This window comes from Salarias fasciatus, chromosome 7 (genome assembly GCF_902148845.1).
Source record: "Salarias fasciatus chromosome 7, fSalaFa1.1, whole genome shotgun sequence".
NCBI classification, from domain to species: Eukaryota; Metazoa; Chordata; class Actinopteri; order Blenniiformes; family Blenniidae; genus Salarias; species Salarias fasciatus.
In genome coordinates, this window is record NC_043751.1 from 8,063,497 (window position 1) to 8,080,830 (window position 17,334).

Here is a 17,334-nt window from a genome sequence, read left to right on the forward strand (position 1 = left end):
GCTGGACCAATGGCCAGAGTGGATACAGGGAATGTCAGGCTCCAGCAGGAAGTGACGTGTCCGGTTACACACTCCTCCCACTTTTCCTCGGGAGAGAGAGAGAGAGAGGGGGGGGCAATCCAGGGAGAAGGAAGGGGCGAGCAGGGGAGAAGTAAATGGGCCGAGCAGAGGCAGCAGTGTGTTCCAGGCTGTGCGAGCTGACGGAGCGGCGGAATGTGTCGAGAGCTGCGTGACTCCTGAAAACAAGACCCGACAGGACAGAAGTGGAGAGAGAAGAGGGAGACAGAAGGGGGAGCCGGCAGGGGGGGGCGGCGGCGGCGGCGGAGGAGGAGGAGGAGGAGACTTGGAGGAGTTTGGGATCTTCTGGGATCTACTATCTGTGAAGGATCTAGTCGAAGTGTTGAGCTGGGGCTGAGCTTTTAGCCCTGGCCTGGAGATCCCACTGCAGCGGGGACAGAATGAACTATCTGGTGAGTGTGTGTCTGTGTGCATGCACAGTGTCACTGCCCCCCCTCCCCATGTTTGTCTGCTCCTGCGGTTCAGTGTGTGAGAGTTTTAGCAGGACCCGCTATGTCCCAGCTGTGACTGAGGCGGAGGGGGGGGGGGGGGGGGGTCTGAATCTGAAGCAAAGGAAAATGTGACGGGGGAGGAGAGAGGAACTGGAGTTACCTTTTTTTCTCAGCAAATTCCTCCCTTTTGTTGGCTCTCAGCAGGGTGTGTGTGTGTGTGTGTGTGTGTGTGTGTGTGTGTGTGCATGTCTGGGTGTATGCCTGTTTGTAGACAGATTGAGGAACCTTGGCTCTCCTGGAACAAAAAGGTTACTGAGAGGTTGTCCCACTTTTCTTTTTTCTTCTTTTTTTTTTGGGGGGGGGGGGGGGGTTGAGGTTAAATCACAGCACCTCCTGTCCTGATCCAGACCTCAGTAAACAAGTCCAGTAAAGAAACAAAAAAGTTCCAATTTCCAAACTCCTGTCCTGCGGATTGAATCCTGAGCAGACACAGTCCAGGTTTTCTGCTCTCCGAGCCGCTTGTTGCTCTCCGCTGCCCCGCCAGCGGACATGAGAGGGAGGCTGAGGCTCTGGAGGGGAAGAATGAAAGAAAGAAAAGGCCGAGCAGGAGGGAGGGACGCGGTCTGCGTTTCTGCTGACTCAGAGGAAAGTGGAGAGAAATGAAGGTTTTACGGCCAAAGGACAGAGGGAGGCGATGGCAGGGCCGGGAGAGACGCAGGGCCAGATGATGACAGCCGTTCACTTCACATGGGAGGAAGAGCAGCCGGAGAGGCTCGCTGAGCCGTTTGGTGAGCGGCGGAATGAGAAAGACGGCGTCCTGCCCTCTCGTTTGGCAGGAGACGGGCTGTTTGGGTGACATCAGTGCAGACGGTCACGTCACGCTGTAGCGTCCAGTGAAGGAAAAAAAACAGAACTCCAGGCCTGTCTGTACCTTTTAAAATACATTCCTTTCAGAAAGTGGTGTGGGGCCATCCCTACATTAAAGACTTCCTTCCACATCTCGCCCAGCAGTATCCCATAAACACTTCTCCATCGGAAATGAGGACATATGATCGGTTGAGGATGGACGGTGAGGTTCTCTGATTCATCCTAATAATCAGGTTATCTCAGACTCTAGCACCATCCGGACTGAATAAAAGACGCAGCGAGTCCCTGCTGTTCAGCCGTCAGCGGAGGGGAAAAGTGTTTAGTTCAGTAGAAGCACAGCTGCTTGAAATTAGCCGTTTTCACTTCAGAGGTTGTGTATTCGTTGTTAGTGTCAGCGGTGGAATTAACAAATTACACATACGTCACTTAATTGAGCAGATTTTTTTTGGCTACTTGTACTTTTCTGAGTATTTTTGTGTAATTTTAAGAATGTATAGAATCTTAGTCCATCTCTGGCAATCAAAATATACATATTGACAATAAATTTGAAATTTCTCTCGCAGCTCAAGGTGCTGCCAAACTTTCTCCAAAAGCTAAACACACAAAATGCTTCAAAAGAGGAAGAACAAGAAGCTGAAGTGACAGATCAAGGCTTGAGGAAATCTCTGGAACAGGTTGCTTCCCTGACTTTAACAGGCATAATGTCCAAAGCATCTTTCCCCACAAACCCCTCACTGCATGCTTGAAGCACTGCGATTCCCCACAACAGCAGTGGAAAAAGTTTGTTTGATTGATGAATCAAAGGTTGAGGTCCTGTGGTAGAGTCGTGTGTGGTGTAAAAAAAAAAAAAAAAAGTTGTGCACTGCATACCAGCCTGAGAAGATCATCGTCCACATCGGAAGGTGTTGGACGGAGCTTTATGGTTCTCAGAGTCTGGACTCCGGATAAATGAATCAAAGTATCCGACAGGCCTGAGTCTGTGCTGCTCTGATCAGAAGCTGCCGGAAGAGCTCGGCTCGTTGTCGGAGCAGGTACTAAATCCAGGGCTCACACCCTTTTTCCAGCAGCTCCGCCGACGCTTAATGACTGTTCGATCGAGGCATAAATATTAGAGTAGTTGGTCTGATTTCAAGCGGAGCGCGGTGTGTCTGCCGCTCTGACCTGGGAGCAGATCGCGCCGCTGATTCGTCTGACAGCGAAACGCCGAGCTCGACATGAAAAATGCTCCTTGAGATGACGGCCTCCTGGAAGCCCAGCGCCTGCACGGCTCCTGAGAATGATGACAATAACATACGAGCTCGTAAATCACTGAATTATGTGCCGCTCGCTCATTGTAATATGAACACAGATGCTTTAGTGTCTGTTGGGCTCACTGTCTGCAGGATGATGGATCCTCTGGTTTTACGGTGAAGGCTTCCAGATCTGCATCAGCTGCAGGTTTCTACACTTTCCCCCACTTAGCAAGTCATGACCATTAGCTTGTAAAGTGTCGCATGCTCATTTTTCAGACTAAAGCCCTGCTTACACGACGACGATTTCGGGCGAAAACACAACAGTTTTTTTGCATTTTGGGGAACGTTTTCACGGCAAATATATATTGAGGAAGCAGCACATGTACATGGTGAACTACTTGATTTGCGTTGCAGCGGAGATGTGTGAAAGTGAAGCATAAAGATGGCGTGACAGTCGTAAAGGATGAACGCGATGGTCACATTACTCACTGTGTCGTTGACAGCGTCTTCTGGGGAGAGTTGTTGCACAATATTCAGCTAAGAATAGAGCATTAGGCCATCATTACGAGCCGTCATCACTTAATGGGAAGAAGATGTGTCTGATCTGTGCTGTCGTGGAGGAATAAAACACGCCACAGTTGTGGAAAACCAGTAAATTCGAAAATAGGTCACACAAGTAATGGCGTCACCGATTAGTAGCTGTGATGACAAGACAACACGATACCAGCGTTCTGTGTGGAAATGGGGCTCAGTGTCGCTGAGATGAAGCTTTTCTGTCAGTATGAACCCAGTGTTTTAACTCCCAGGGTCCTCCTTGTGTCAGTGCAGGTTACTTCGTCCCTTGTATTTTCCCCAGACTTCACAAATGAGTCATGGAGGTCTGGCTTCTGGCAGGAATTCCCCTCTGTCTATTGCATGACACACACACACACACACACACACACACACACACACACACTTCACGTCAAGCCCCCTCAGTGTTGGGGCTCCGGCGATCAGCCGCTGACTCACATCCACCTCGGCTTTCACACACTGGCCTCGCAGCTCAAACGGAGGTTGGCCTCCTGCCACGTGCTCCCATTCAGACACCTGAAAACGTGCTTCGGGCGGCGTGCGGCGCAGGAGCGCAGGAGCAGACGGGTGTCGGGTGACTTCAGCGTGTCCATGAGAGGGACTCAGTTTGACTCAGCGACTGTGGGACGGTGGACAGAACGAGCGAAGGAGGCTTTCAGAATCGAGGCGGTCAGTGCTGAGCAATCACACGGCTCTTCGTCTGGGTTGGTTTCAAACAGAAAGTAGACGGAGAGCAACGAGCAGCAAGCAGACTGTCATAAATCCAGCGTTGTAGCTCTGATGTACCTGTTGTAGCTCAGTTGGGCAGATGGACGCCATATAAACCCTCGTTCTTACACGTGCGCGCTCTCTTGCCGGCCGGCCGGCCCATCTGTCGGTATAACGAGCCGTTCAGTCGCACATTGCGAGTACATAACATGAAGAAAGCTTTTAGGCTTTTCTTGTAGCTCTGAGACAAGACAGAAACTCGTTCTGTAGGAGAGGGGCGGCACTGTCACAAAAATAGAGTCTAACAGATGGTCAATAAATAAACGACGTTGAGGGAAACACTAAGGTATGGTTTTTATATGTTCCTGTTCCATTCATATAGTTTCCAAACTGCTCTTTTAAACTCATTTCCTGTGATTTCTTCTCAAATAGCCGTTACAAGGAAGTCAGCAAGCTCGGAAATACTCTCTGCATCAGATCCCCCCCTTTCCTTCGTTCTTCCTGGACGGTTTGTTTGAAAAGCTTCTTCTTCAATGATTAACTAGCAATCATATAAAACTGACGGTGACCGGATGGCAATAAATGCGCTATGCGTAAACACTCCCTAAATTCAAACACTCTGCCAATTCAAATCGGCTAAAACCTCTTCCCAACTTCAAGGCAAAGGCTGCCGTCTGACGGCCTTGCTGTGGCTCTGATGAGTCGTCTGAACCTGTCGTAGCTCAGAAGGGCCTGTCGTTTTCCTGTCTCTGTCTCTGTTGTGTCTGTTTTCATGCTGTTGTACTTGCTGTCCCTGTTGTAGCGCTGTTGCACGCGGTGTAACTGTGGGAGCTGCATTTGTTAGCCTGTAACTTTAGAGTTCAGAGGTCACAAACAGTCCAGTTTCATCCAAAATGGGCTGTGCTGGTGATATAGTGCCATAACCTGTAAATTTAAATATATCTTACCTAAACAGTAAATATCTGTTGTTCTGAGGGTGGGTGGCGTTGTTGCCATCAGAGGTTTGGACCCTGCTTTCTGCAGCCGGGTACAGATACGGGACCAACCGGCTGTTCTGAATCACCGCCGGCTTTTTGCTGCTGAATCACCGAGTCCACAGTGCAATCTCAGCTGCAGCCTTCTCAACAGATGTGTGTGAGTGATCAAAATGTCACCCTGGAGATTTATGCTCCCAAGAGTTGTGAAAACATTTGACAGCAGAAACCTTCAGTTTGTTGTTTGTTTGGTCGCATTTTGCTTGTTGAGGAGAGTAGCAGATTTTTTTTTTCTGTTGATGGATGCTGAGCGTTGAGGAAGACGGACTCGTCTGTCGTCGCGAAGATGTTTTGAACACAGCGATTGGGTCGCAGTGATCTGAGGGAGTGTCGGAGCTTCTTCTTCTAAACCCTTTAAATACTCTCTGGAAAAACTGTCCATGAGAATGATTTTGATGATTCTATCTCAGACAAGTGTGTCCCGATCCTCAGATCGCCGCGCGTGCTGAGTAATCTCTGCACGCATCACCGCGAGTAACAGTCGAACGATCTGCAGGGGTCATCTTCAACTTGTACCCAAAAGTCGGACAGTGTAGCGGGACGGTGTGTATTCTCAGCCTCGTGCACAATTAGGAGCCGCTTTGAACCCGTCAGATATCTGTGAGGAGTGGCCTGGCGATTATTCAAAGCTCCCTGGCACGGCTGTCTGTCAACAGGTTGAGCAACCTCAACGCCGCGCCTCGGTGAGTCTAGCCTGCGCTCCAGGCTACACAATCCCCGCTGTTGTTCGGGCTGTTAGTCACAGCCCGAGGGCAGGAATTCCTCAGCTGGGATCATCTCGCACTAAAGCAGTAGATTTAACTAGAACTTAGCAGCTGGGAATGTTTAGAAAGCAGCATTCTTGTTGTGTTTTGTGCTCCTGAAGAGTCTGACACTCAGCTTGACATGAGCGGAATGAAAGCTCTCTGGAGGAAATCCAAAGTTTCCAGGTTCAAAACTGAACTAACCTGGAGGACATCTCATTTGACGCGGTTCCTCCAAAAAGTCCAGAAATCGTTAGAAATGTCTGTCAGTGTAGATTTGATCGGTGTGTGGCGTTATGAGGGTTCGGGCTCCGAACGTATACCTGCGAATTAAACCCGGCGTTCAACCCTTGTATGTAGGTCATGGAGCAGGACGAGCCTCTGCTGAAACCGGAGCGCAAACAACATGATGGGGTTACAAATGGTGGGTGAGTAATATATGGAGCTGTCTCCATGTGATCTTCAGACATGCTGTAAACATCATGTCCCGCTGCACACCCGGCCCAGCTCCCGCTCCCGCTCCGTGCTGGGGGGTTTCGCCGGTGTCCAAGTCAGCCGTGCTCTCACAACTATTTCTCAGGAGTAGTCTGACGTGCCGAGACAGGAAAGAAGGGAAGGTGGGGGAGGGGCGGACGGGCTGAAGACGAAGCAGAGGTAGAAAAGAAAATAGAGAGCCCAGCAGAAAGAGACGAGCGCTGGAGGAGGAGAAATAAACAACGGGACAAAAAAGAAGAGGAACTTTGATGTGCTGCTCTGGGATGCACTGCAAGAAGAATTCAGACAGATTTAGTGTGTGTGTGTGTGTGTGTGTGTGTGTGTGTGTGTGTCTGTGTGTGTGTGTGTGTGTGTGTGTGTGTGTGTGTGTGTGTGTGTGTGTGTGGTGGGACGCCTCAGGAATGTGAGGTTATCCGAGAGTTGTGTGTTTGTGTGTGCAGCCTGTGGAATGCTGCTGAGTGTGAGGGAGGATGCAGGTCCAGGCCTGCCTCATCAATAACAGGGGGATGGATGCACGGAAACACACACACACACACACACACACACACACACACACAAACACACACACTCATCTGAGGAGCCAGAGCTTCTCGTTCATGCAGTCACAGGAAGAAGCAGAGCTGAAATACACCTTTCTGTGTTTTCCATGTGTTTCTTTCTCTTGTCTGGACTGTATTCATATTTTGTGTTTTTGACAGTCGACTGTCATTTCTCCATCAACGCTGATATTGATCCTGATCTATAAAGTAACCGCCGTGCTCTGGATCCTGCTCATGTGGAAACAACTGAAGACGTACGGTCAGCTGATGGCCGGTGCAGCGCGTCCTTTTGTTCCTGCTCTTTTGGGTTCTATTTAGCTTCTACTTGTGTTCCTGTCCTGTCACCCCTGACAGGATTTGACATGCATACTTCCCATACTAACCCCAACCCCCGAACACACACACACACACACACACACACACACACACACACACACACACACACACACACACACACTGGCCCTCTCAGGGACCTGTCTGCTAAGCGCTCGCTTGACCAGCTGTTCACATTACTCTCTCCTCAGTGAACATCTCTCTGCTCTTTCTTCTCCTCAGCATCAGTACCTGGACTTAAAAAAAAAAGAAGTCTTATTTTAGCATAAAGCCTTTTTATTTCAGTTGTTTTCATCTTTTTTTTTTGGAATCTCTTAGCAGTGAGTGATCGTCATCAGTGAGCCTGTTTTTCATTATTAAATGAAAACAATGTGTGAGGTGGTGCAAGGACAGCAGGGTGGAGGACAGTGAGCGGGAAATCGCTGCAGTAGGAACCAGCAAACACACACTAACACACACTGACCTGATGCAACATGACTAAAGGCTAAACCCCCTCAATACGACCGTGTTTCCAGTGAAAACCCAACAATTTACCACAGAAATGAGGAGCAAAACACGGAGGGAAAGGAGAGAAACTGGGAGTTCGACAGTTTAGCTGTAGGAACCCGAGGGATGGAGATGAAAGTTGCTTTAAGGTGTCCCATTAGAATAGGAAACCAGATAGCAGAGCCAGACAGTTCAAAGACAACCAAGAGACCCAGGAGACCCCCCCACCCCCACCCCTCCATCCCCAGGCCCACCATGGATAATCAATACATCATTGCAGTAACTGATTGAACTGTCATCATTGTCTAAGTGCTGCTTCTTTGAATTCAGTCAGTCTAAAGAGTTATTGACTTTTGGGCCGTGCCAGAATACCGTGCTGGCTCTCAAGTTTGAGCCGTTTATTATTTTCCAGGATTATTACTTTTCGTTGTAAAGTGAAAAACGTTCATCGCAGCAGCTTAGCGGCGGCGCCGTGTTTTCATTTGCCGTCCTCCGGTGATCTAACGCAGAATAAAACCGCTCATTCTTTCAGCCTCGCTGCGTCCGGAGCAGCGTCTCGCAGTCCAGTGTTCAGATGGAGCCGAGTCTGATTTACAGTGAAGGGACTGTTGAGATGAGCGGTTGAGATGAAGCCTTCGTCTTTATCCCTCTAGTTGAATATCTTGATGGTGTGTAGCGTAATAACAGTTTATATCGCAGAGCGTTTGCTGTGATGCGCACGTCTGAGTGTCAGTGTTGTTGTAGCAAATACACTAAAGGTCAGTAAACACTGTGACTTAGCAGTCGAGCTAACTCATAGCTCCAGGGAAAACAAATCTCCGACGCCGCGGCCGCGTCTATCTTCTATCCCATTTCATCCAGAGGCGATGCAGTCCATCTCAGTTAACACCCTGAAACAGATCGCCAGTCCATCATAGGACGAACACACACACACACACACACACACACACACACACACACACACACACACACACACCACACACACAAACTCTCACATCCATACTGAAAACGAGGGGTGATCGAGGGTCCATGTTTTACCTCAGAGAAAACCAGGGTGCCATGACTGAAGCCTTGACTCTGTCACTATGAAGCCGAACTACTAACCACAACCAACACCTGAGTCTGACCATCCATCCATCCATCCATCCATCCATCCATCCATCCATCCATCCATCTATACCACAAAACATGTCTACCTTTTCAAATGAGGCTAACGCAGCTGAAAACGGTTCACTTAATAGTTTTAATATACATCTTTCTTTTTTTAAATTGCTTCCAAGAAGATAAACTCCATTTCCAGCTGTTTTTGGATCTTAATTTTAGCAGTTTCACTTTTCTTTTTTATTAGCATTTAGACAATTTCACCATTTGGGCTTTTCTTTAAAGTCATTTTGGCTCTCTTTTAAGCAGTTATGCATAGTTTTGTCTCATTTTCAAACTTTATTTTACTCTTCATAATGTTTTTAAATCTGTTTTTGCTATTTTCTCCATTAAATATTAGTTGTAAAAACTTTTCCCATTTTTGGTATTTTTAAGCTCTTTTCAGCCAAGATTTAAGACTCCTTTTGAAACTGACTGTTATGTAAACTGAACATAAGATAAAATGTTTATTTGGATATAATAGTGCGTGCTTTTTGGAGTGTGGGAGGAAAAACACACACCAGCTCAGGGAAACCATGCAAACTGAGACCAGACAAAACCGTGGCGCTGTGTGAATTAAAACTGTTTTGCAAATGAAGTGGAAAACTCTGGAAGGTGTTCAAAGGCATTCCACGAATCGAAGCGGGCTTCTTTGTGTTAAATTGTCACCGCACTTAAAGCCGTAGAATTCCTCTCTTTTGTCGCCCGTCTGTCGTCCCGCTGATGACTGTTGACGACAGCAGCTGGTTGTTGTGGTAACACGACATTCCTGCGACCCGCTGCGGCTGGCCTTGGTCCAGAGGGGTCATGTGATCAGAGCCCGCTCTCTGGACTGGACCTGCAGATCTCATCTTAATGACTTTCTCACACTGATTAGCAGACGAGGACGTTCAAGGCCCTGCAGCCAGAAGGACTCTCCGAGGTTGGGACTGGATTTAACACCCAGCTGATTTACAGAGCAGCAGCATTCAGGAGCACCTTCAGGTCTGAACAGTTTTAGACCAGATAGGTTTTTGAACAACAGGAAGTGATGAAACTGTTTCTACAGCCATTGTGTCAGTAGGATCAGAGCCAAGCGTGACGCCTCTGGTGAACCTCTGCTGTTGTATTTCCCAAGTGTTTGTTATGTCTATAAAAAAACTGAAGGAAGCACTGGAGCGTTGTAGGTGTGCAACATTTAAAATACCAGATAACAAGAAAGAAACTGCTGCTGGTTGGTGGGAGAAAAATCTAACTTTAAAGTACAATCTTCCAATTTTACAAGTACAATGTAAGAGAAACTATACAGATTCAGTGTGTGTGTGTCATCAAGGAGTGTGTGTGTGTATTGCAGTTATTACTTTCAGGTCAGAGCTTTATTGCTGCTGCTGAGTAAAGTCCATTAACTGAGTCTCTTTTAGTGCATCCAGCCAATCGCAGAGCCCTCCTGAATGGAGACACGGATATCATCGGAGCCGCAGGACAGCCGGCAGAGGAAAGACTGCTCAGGCCTCCTCTTTGTAATTGATAGAGCAAGGTTCATATCTGACACCTTTTAGCTGATGTGTTCACATCCAACTGGACAGGGAAGGAGGGACGAAAGCAGTGAATGCAGAAGAAAATGATACGACTCCAGGTAGCGACTGGAGCCAGTGGAGACCACCGTTAAGACGTTCCTGGCAGCTGTGTCAGTGGTGTGAAAACGCCTCGATATCTGGACTCTAAACCTTAAACAAATAATACATTTCCCTTCAAGACAGACCCAAAAATGTTTAAAGCACTGACAGAATCCACAAACATAATTTCATCTTCAGGGGGAAGAAATTATCCAACCAGTAAATCAGTAAAACGGAGGTTTTCAGATGCTGCAGATGTTCAGTCATTTACATTTGGAATGTAATCAGAGATATTTGGCGAGATGTGATGAGGGGAAGGCGAAATGGAAAATGTCCCAGCTTCTAATGTTTACCACTTTGTGTGCTGAGCGGAATGAGCAATGAAGCTTCATGCTCAGCTCTTAACACTTCACACACAGAATGCTCAACAACTGGCACCACTGCTGTCCAAGCTACATAGGTGATTTAAAAAAAAAGCATCTCTAAAATCTTACTCAGAAATGCAGGATTGGAAATTGCTGTAAAACAACACCTTTCTGTAAAATCAGTTTTACTGACAAAGTTTTAAATGAGATTGGAAAGACCCCGAGCGGCCATGAATTATTGAGCATTCCTCAGATCTTCTCACAGTGTGAAACATTTGATTAGCAGCTTGATTTGAGGGGAGACAGGTTCACCGTGGTGGAGTGAGCTTTGCTAACGTCCTCTGTCAACTTCGGGCAGTAATGTTTCCACAAAAACTAAAATACCGTAATGTAGATTCAATAAATATGTTTCCCGATTTTAAGTCTTTCTGTGGGAATAATCTGCGTTCCTCAGGATCTCTCATGGTGTTTTTTCTCCATGTACACTGATCTGTGTGACCTTCTCCTTGGAGAGTCTTTGTAGTTTTTTTTTCATATTTGTTTGTGATTCAGGCCCCGTTAGCGCGGCAACGTTTCACACGAAATCACATCAGCTTTGTATTTTTGTTTCAGAAAAGTTTCACTTTTGCACAGCAACATTAAAACGGTGTTCATTTACTCTTCAATGGCAGAAAAGCTGAAGATGATGCAGGTTTTTTTCCTGCCGGGCCACTATTGGGCGCTTTTACTCACATGCGTTAAGAAAACAGTACACTGTACATAGTACCGATGGCGAGTGCACAGCCAATCAGAAAGGTTTTTGGTTTCATTTGAAAAAATTGTCAACGGGTCCTAAAAACAGTGTCAGTACGGCCGGGTATAAATATACTTATACTATGATCAGATGACAGAATTAAACCCACAATATGAATTAATGTGCAGTTTCAGATTTGCCCCTCCACCCTTTCCTCTATCTGCGTATCTGTATCTGTCCATGTTAGGCTGAACAATACACGACAGTCGCAGCCATTGTCAGGACAGAGATATGAGGATTTTTTTTCTTCTTAAAACAAGCAGGCAGTGTGACTAAACCCTAAATCTCTCCCTGAATGTATGATTCACTCAGTGGAATTCACACTGAGACACTTAAGGGCATGAGAAGGAATTCTGGGTGATTCAAAGCCCTCTGGGTCGTGTCAGCGACTCAGTGACGGCGTGTCTCAGTCATCCTCGCGCCACTTCCTGTTTCTGTGCCGGACGCCGGGATGGACTGCAGAGGGGGAATTCTGGGCCGAGCGTTGAAACACATGAGTGAAAACATCCAGGGTGAAGTTCTCTGAGTGTCCACCTCGCAAAATGAAGTTTTACCTTCCTGCCTGTAATCCTCCAGTGTGTGTGTGTGTGTGTGTGTGTGTGTGTGTGTGTGAGAGTGTGTGTGAGAGAGAGAGAGAGAGAGAGAGAGTGACCCTGCTCTGGCCTCGTTTCTCTGTGGTGGGTCAGTGAGAAAAACAGCAGAGAACAGACAGAGAAGTGCATTCATCATCCACTCAGCACTGCCACCACAGGCAGAGCTGCTGGAGTGTACACACACACACACACACACACACACACACTGAAGAAGCCCAGAGGGCTCGTACAGCCTTTGTGAAGGAGCTCAGAGTGATGTGCTGCGTTGCTTTTCATTTGAGTCGAACTCACTGGACGCTCAGAGTCTTGGATGATGTGCTGAAGCCTGAGGCGTCGTCGTGTGGAGTTGAAAATTACACAGAGAACTTTCCATATTTCAGCGACATTTTTTTTAAGGAGCATACATCGATCAGCTTGAACTTATTCACCACTGACAGGAGGGATGAATAAGGCTGGTTATCTCTTTGTCATGGCTTTTTGGTGGAGGGGATGTAGAGGCAGCATTGAGACTTTCTTTAAGTAACGTTTTTCCAAAACTGAAACACAGAGTCGGCATGTTTTCACTTGAAGCATTGCCATGTAATGGTGTCTTTAACTACCGGTAATACAGACTGACATGTCTAAAACAAGCTACTTCCTACAGCAGCACCACAGACCTACAGTCTTACATGGATAGTGTAGCGGCCAAGGGATGCTGTGTATGTCGATGTATCAGTCCTTCAGACCTTCAGAAGCCATCGCCGACAGGTGAGATCTAGTGACTCCTTCAGGGCTACAGAGGTTTTCTTCAAAGCAGGAGGCCAGGTGGGCCTGAAGATGGACGGGAGCCGCCTGTCAGAGAGGCCAGGAGGACAGCTCTTTGTTTCAACCACAGTAAAGACATTCGGCACCTGCGGCGGGAAATTCAAACCTCTAGACTACAAGCCCTGACCGCAGTCCTGTGACGGCGTCTCTTTTGAGTTGGATGAACTCTTTCTTTTTTGGGTTATTTTGAGCATCATTGAAGGTTAGACCCCCCTCCTGGGATTTTCTTACTACGGCGTCTCGATTCTGAGACCTCAGGCGCTATCGGTAGGCAGCAACACGTCACCTGACCCGTTCACACCTGGGGAGAACACGTGTCTCTGGCGATCAGATCACATGCGGCCCTGAAGGCACGTGTGAAATGTTGAGATGTTTACAATGGTGGGCCTTATGTTTAACACCCCTGGTCTAGAGCATCTCCAAACCTGCAGCTCCTGTGAGGTTTTCCCCAGAAGCAGTGGTCAGTGTCTTTCAATGGTGGTCGATAAACTGAAAATAGGTGAAGCGCTGAAGGGGTCAGGGGTCGGCTGTTGATGCAGGTGGGGAGTGAAGGCCGGCTGCTGTGGTCAAACTGTTTAAGAATTTCACACTGTTATTGATGGGAAGCTGACAGAATCACACTGATTCACACTTCAAATGTATAAAAGGCAGGTAGTGATATTTCTATACAGGTTATGGTTATGGTTAATTCTAGTAAGACTCTTGTTTTTAGTAGAGGCCTCTGTTCCTTAAGGCAAATAAATCAGTAACACTTTACTTGAAGCGCCCCTGTATAACACATTATAAGTATATTATAGCACTGTATAACTATAGTTATAGGAACTCATAAATGATCACAATGCTTTATAACATCAGGGCCTAACCCTAACCCTAACCCTATGCTGTATAGTGAGTTATAAAGCATTGTGATCATTTGTGAGTGTTTATAACTACTTATAATGTGTTATACCTGGTGCTTCAAGTAAAGTGTTACCAATAAATCAGTACAGTTTTCCTCAAACGTACAGTAAAGATTTTCAATAATGGGGTAGTAAATGGTCAAAATACTGTGACTGACAAACATGTTGCGTAAGATGGGCATTTACACAGTGAAGTTCTGTGATGTATCTCCTTTTCTTCCAAAAATACAGGTTCTGTATGAAATAGAAAGAGCTGAAAACAGGGTTTTCCAACCTCATGTTACCTGTTACATCTCAGGTAAGCTCTGGCCCTCTGAGGTGTTCAGGGACCATGTTTGAGAGTCTACAATGTATTGTTTTTTCTCAAGGCAGTGGATCTAGTGGATTTATTACCCAATAATGAACCAGATTCATCAGCGTCTCATTCAGCAGGACTCGGTGCAGTCCAGATTCTCCTCACCTTAGATATGCATGCAGTGTGTGTGTGTGTGTGTGTATGTGTGTGCACACCTTTGTGTGGGCTGGGCTGGATCCAGGACGCTCTGTACCATTCCGGTGTGGTTCTTGAACACATAAAGAAAGGAGCGAGGCCGGGGTCAGACATGGACGTCAAATATTGGTTTAGTTTCAAAGAGCTCCAGGGGAACGGACGGCGTGTGCGTGTTTGAGGGCTTCGGAGAATTGTTGGAGTAGAAAGAAAAGAAGCGATATGAAAAGAATTTAACGACTGAGCGATAAACTGATGGTCGTGCCGAACCTCATCTCTTCAGTGCATCTGTTCTATAAATATTGGAAAACTAACTGAAGCATCTTAAAAATCACACATCTATTTTATGGTACGTTATGTTCTCCGGTGCCGGTGTGCCCTGGGCCTTCCAGAGAGCAAAGGTACGAGCAAAGCCCGGCAGTCGCTCTGTTTTCGGCTGCGTGGACAGACACTGCTGTCATATAGAGGGAGAGACGCAGAAACAGCCTGTTCTCAGTCGGTCTCACTAGAGGGACTTTTAGACTGACTGGAATTCAGGACCAAGGCTGGATTTGAGGAAGTTCACTTTAAATACAATGTTGTTGGACCTCTGGCAGTTTTGTAAAATTGTTGAAAAACTGTATACTGTGGGAGCTTTTAAGTTATGTGTTGTTTTAAATATATTCTAGGTTTTTATTATAATAATAAATAATAGAACAGTTTTTATAATATACATATAATATATATATATTATAATATAATATACACTTTTTAACATGTTTTGTCTAAATTTACTTTTGACCTTCGTCTTGAAAGAAAAGACAAACTTTCCCAAGCCTGGAAAGCTCCTAAAGCACTTCCTGTTGTGGCAGCAGACGTGTCAAATACATTGCAAATAGATTGGATTTTTGCCCGATCAGCTGTGAGGACGCTTTGAAAATATATACTGCTTCAGTTTTTTGACCTCCGTCTTTGGATAATGAAATAAGTCAATAAACCACAGGATCTGTCCGGCAGACAGCGGTTGTGTCCTTGCAGCAGCAGAGAGTGTAATCTATGAATAGACATCAGGAAAACACATCTTCCTGCGCTCTGTGTTGCTTTCCGCGGTGTTCTTTCTTCACGAAGTAACAACAGCATCAAGGTTGCACATATCTGCCACGCCGTGCTTCCAGCAACGTGTTTTCCAGAGTGCGAGCCGCTGCTTGGCGTGTGTGCATCAGGGTCACATATGTTTGTTTTTCCTGTCTTTTCGCAGAACATGCTGGCCAAGGCGTTGTACGACAACGTGGCCGAGTCTCCGGACGAGCTGTCCTTCCGCAAGGGCGACATCATGACGGTGCTGGAGCGGGACACTCAGGGCCTGGACGGCTGGTGGCTCTGCTCCCTCCACGGCCGCCAGGGCATCGTGCCCGGGAACCGCCTCAAGGTCCTGGTCGGCATGTATGACGGCAAGCAGCAGCAGCAGGCCGCAAACCCCGCCGCCGACTCGGGGGTTTCCTGTCCCGCCTCCCAGATGCAGCGTTCCCTCCCCCCTCAGAGCGCCTACGCCAAACCGATGCTGGCCCCCACGTCCGCCGCCATCACTACTTCCTCCTCCGGCTTCGCCGGCAAGCCCCTCCCCTCGGCCCAGTACACGTCCATGCACCCGGCCTACTCCGCCCCCGGCCCCGCGCAGCCCGGCGCCGACTCCGTCTACATGATGCCCCCCTCCCACGGACCCAAAGCGACCCCTCAGAGTCTGTACCAGATTCCGTCTGGTCCAGGTGGCGTGCAGACACAGACCCCCGGCATGGCGCCGGCGCTGAGCCAGAGACAGTACCAGCTACCCGCGCAGGATATTTATCAGGTGCCCCCCTCGGTGGGCCCGGGGCCGCTGCAGGGGGCCGCTCCGCCCGGGGGCTCGGGAGTTAACCAGGACGTGTATCAGGTGCCCCCCTCCCTGGATAAGAGGAACTGGGAAAGCAGCAACATCCCGCTCGGCAAGGTAAGAACGACTGAGGCGGAAGAAATCCTCCATTAATGCTGAGAGATTTAGATTTCATCGATTGAAGCACAGAAAAATAATTGATTTCAGCTTAAAAATCAAACCTGTTCAGGGGAAATGAGAAGATGAACTCATCAGCGTAGTTTTCCTCTTCAGTCAGTTGTGTGTTTGTGTTGAACAGAAACCATGAGTGGTTTTGTGTCGTCGGGCTCTTCTCGTGAAGTTTGCTGATAGTTGACTAACACATGGCGGATGTCATTCTCTTTTCCTCTAAATATAACTTCTTTAAAAAAAGCCTCTAGAGGTTTTGACCTCTGCCATAAACGCTCATGTGTCCCCTGTCAGATCTGAAGGGTCAGAGGTCGCTGTGTCTTTTCTGCCGACGGTTGTTTAACATTAATGTGACTAAAACTTCTCTGTTTGGAGGAGGGACGCACCACCCGAGGCCACCGCTCCAGTTTAATGGACAGTGTGTGTGTGTGTGTGTGTGTGTGTGTGTGTGTGTGTGTGTGTGTGTGTGTGTGTGTGTGTGTGTGTGTCTCTGCCAAGCATTTCACCCAGATCAGACCGTAGAGCGTTCCTCCAGTCGACCCCGTTTCCCCCCACAGGCCGATGGCCAAACTGTGGTCCAGATTGAACGGAGCAGAAGCCGCTGTCTCTCTGCCATGTGGTCTCGACTGCTGACAGGACGAGACGCAGCCGGCCGGCTCAGAAGCCTTCAGACTCCTCTCCGTAACTGAAATGATTAGCGAGCTCGCATTCCTGATGGACGGGAGCGTCTGAGCAGCGAGCGGCTCCTCCTCGCCTCCCCCCCTCCACATGTCCAATGATCCTACGATGGTCAGGAAATCTGCAGGTGGAGGCTGCATGATTGTTCTGTGCTCCAGTGAGTTTTCTCCACTTTCATTTGGCAGAAAAACAGAGATTTGAGGATAATTACCGACTCAAACAGAAAAAGTGCTGACGGTGAGGCTGCATTCAGCTGCAGTGGATAGATCATAGTTTGTCTCTGATGGACCGGTGACCTCTCCACGGCGTCGCCTGCCTTTACCCACGGTCAGCTGGGATTTGCGGCAGCGCCCTGCAGCCCTGAGCTGGATTGAGCAGAGAGACGGACTGATGTGTGTGTTTCCAGTTGAAGACAGTGGAGGTGGTTTTGATAGACCAGCACAC

At 47.8% G+C, this 17,334-nt stretch overlaps 1 protein-coding gene across 2 annotated transcripts in view; it reads left to right on the plus strand.

The window, feature by feature from the left end:
• bcar1 (BCAR1 scaffold protein, Cas family member) overlaps positions 1-17,334 on the plus strand; it is a 49,961-nt gene that overhangs the window by 21,331 nt on the left and 11,296 nt on the right. The window contains exons 1-2 of one of the 2 annotated variants that reach the window (XM_030095953.1): positions 121-470; positions 15,433-16,161. In XM_030095953.1, coding sequence (XP_029951813.1) covers positions 459-470; positions 15,433-16,161 — 741 coding nt within the window. In that variant the 5' untranslated portion in view covers positions 121-458. Of the gene's footprint in view, positions 1-120; positions 471-15,432; positions 16,162-17,334 lie in introns of those variants that run through there. The other variant, XM_030095954.1, reaches the window with a different exon arrangement.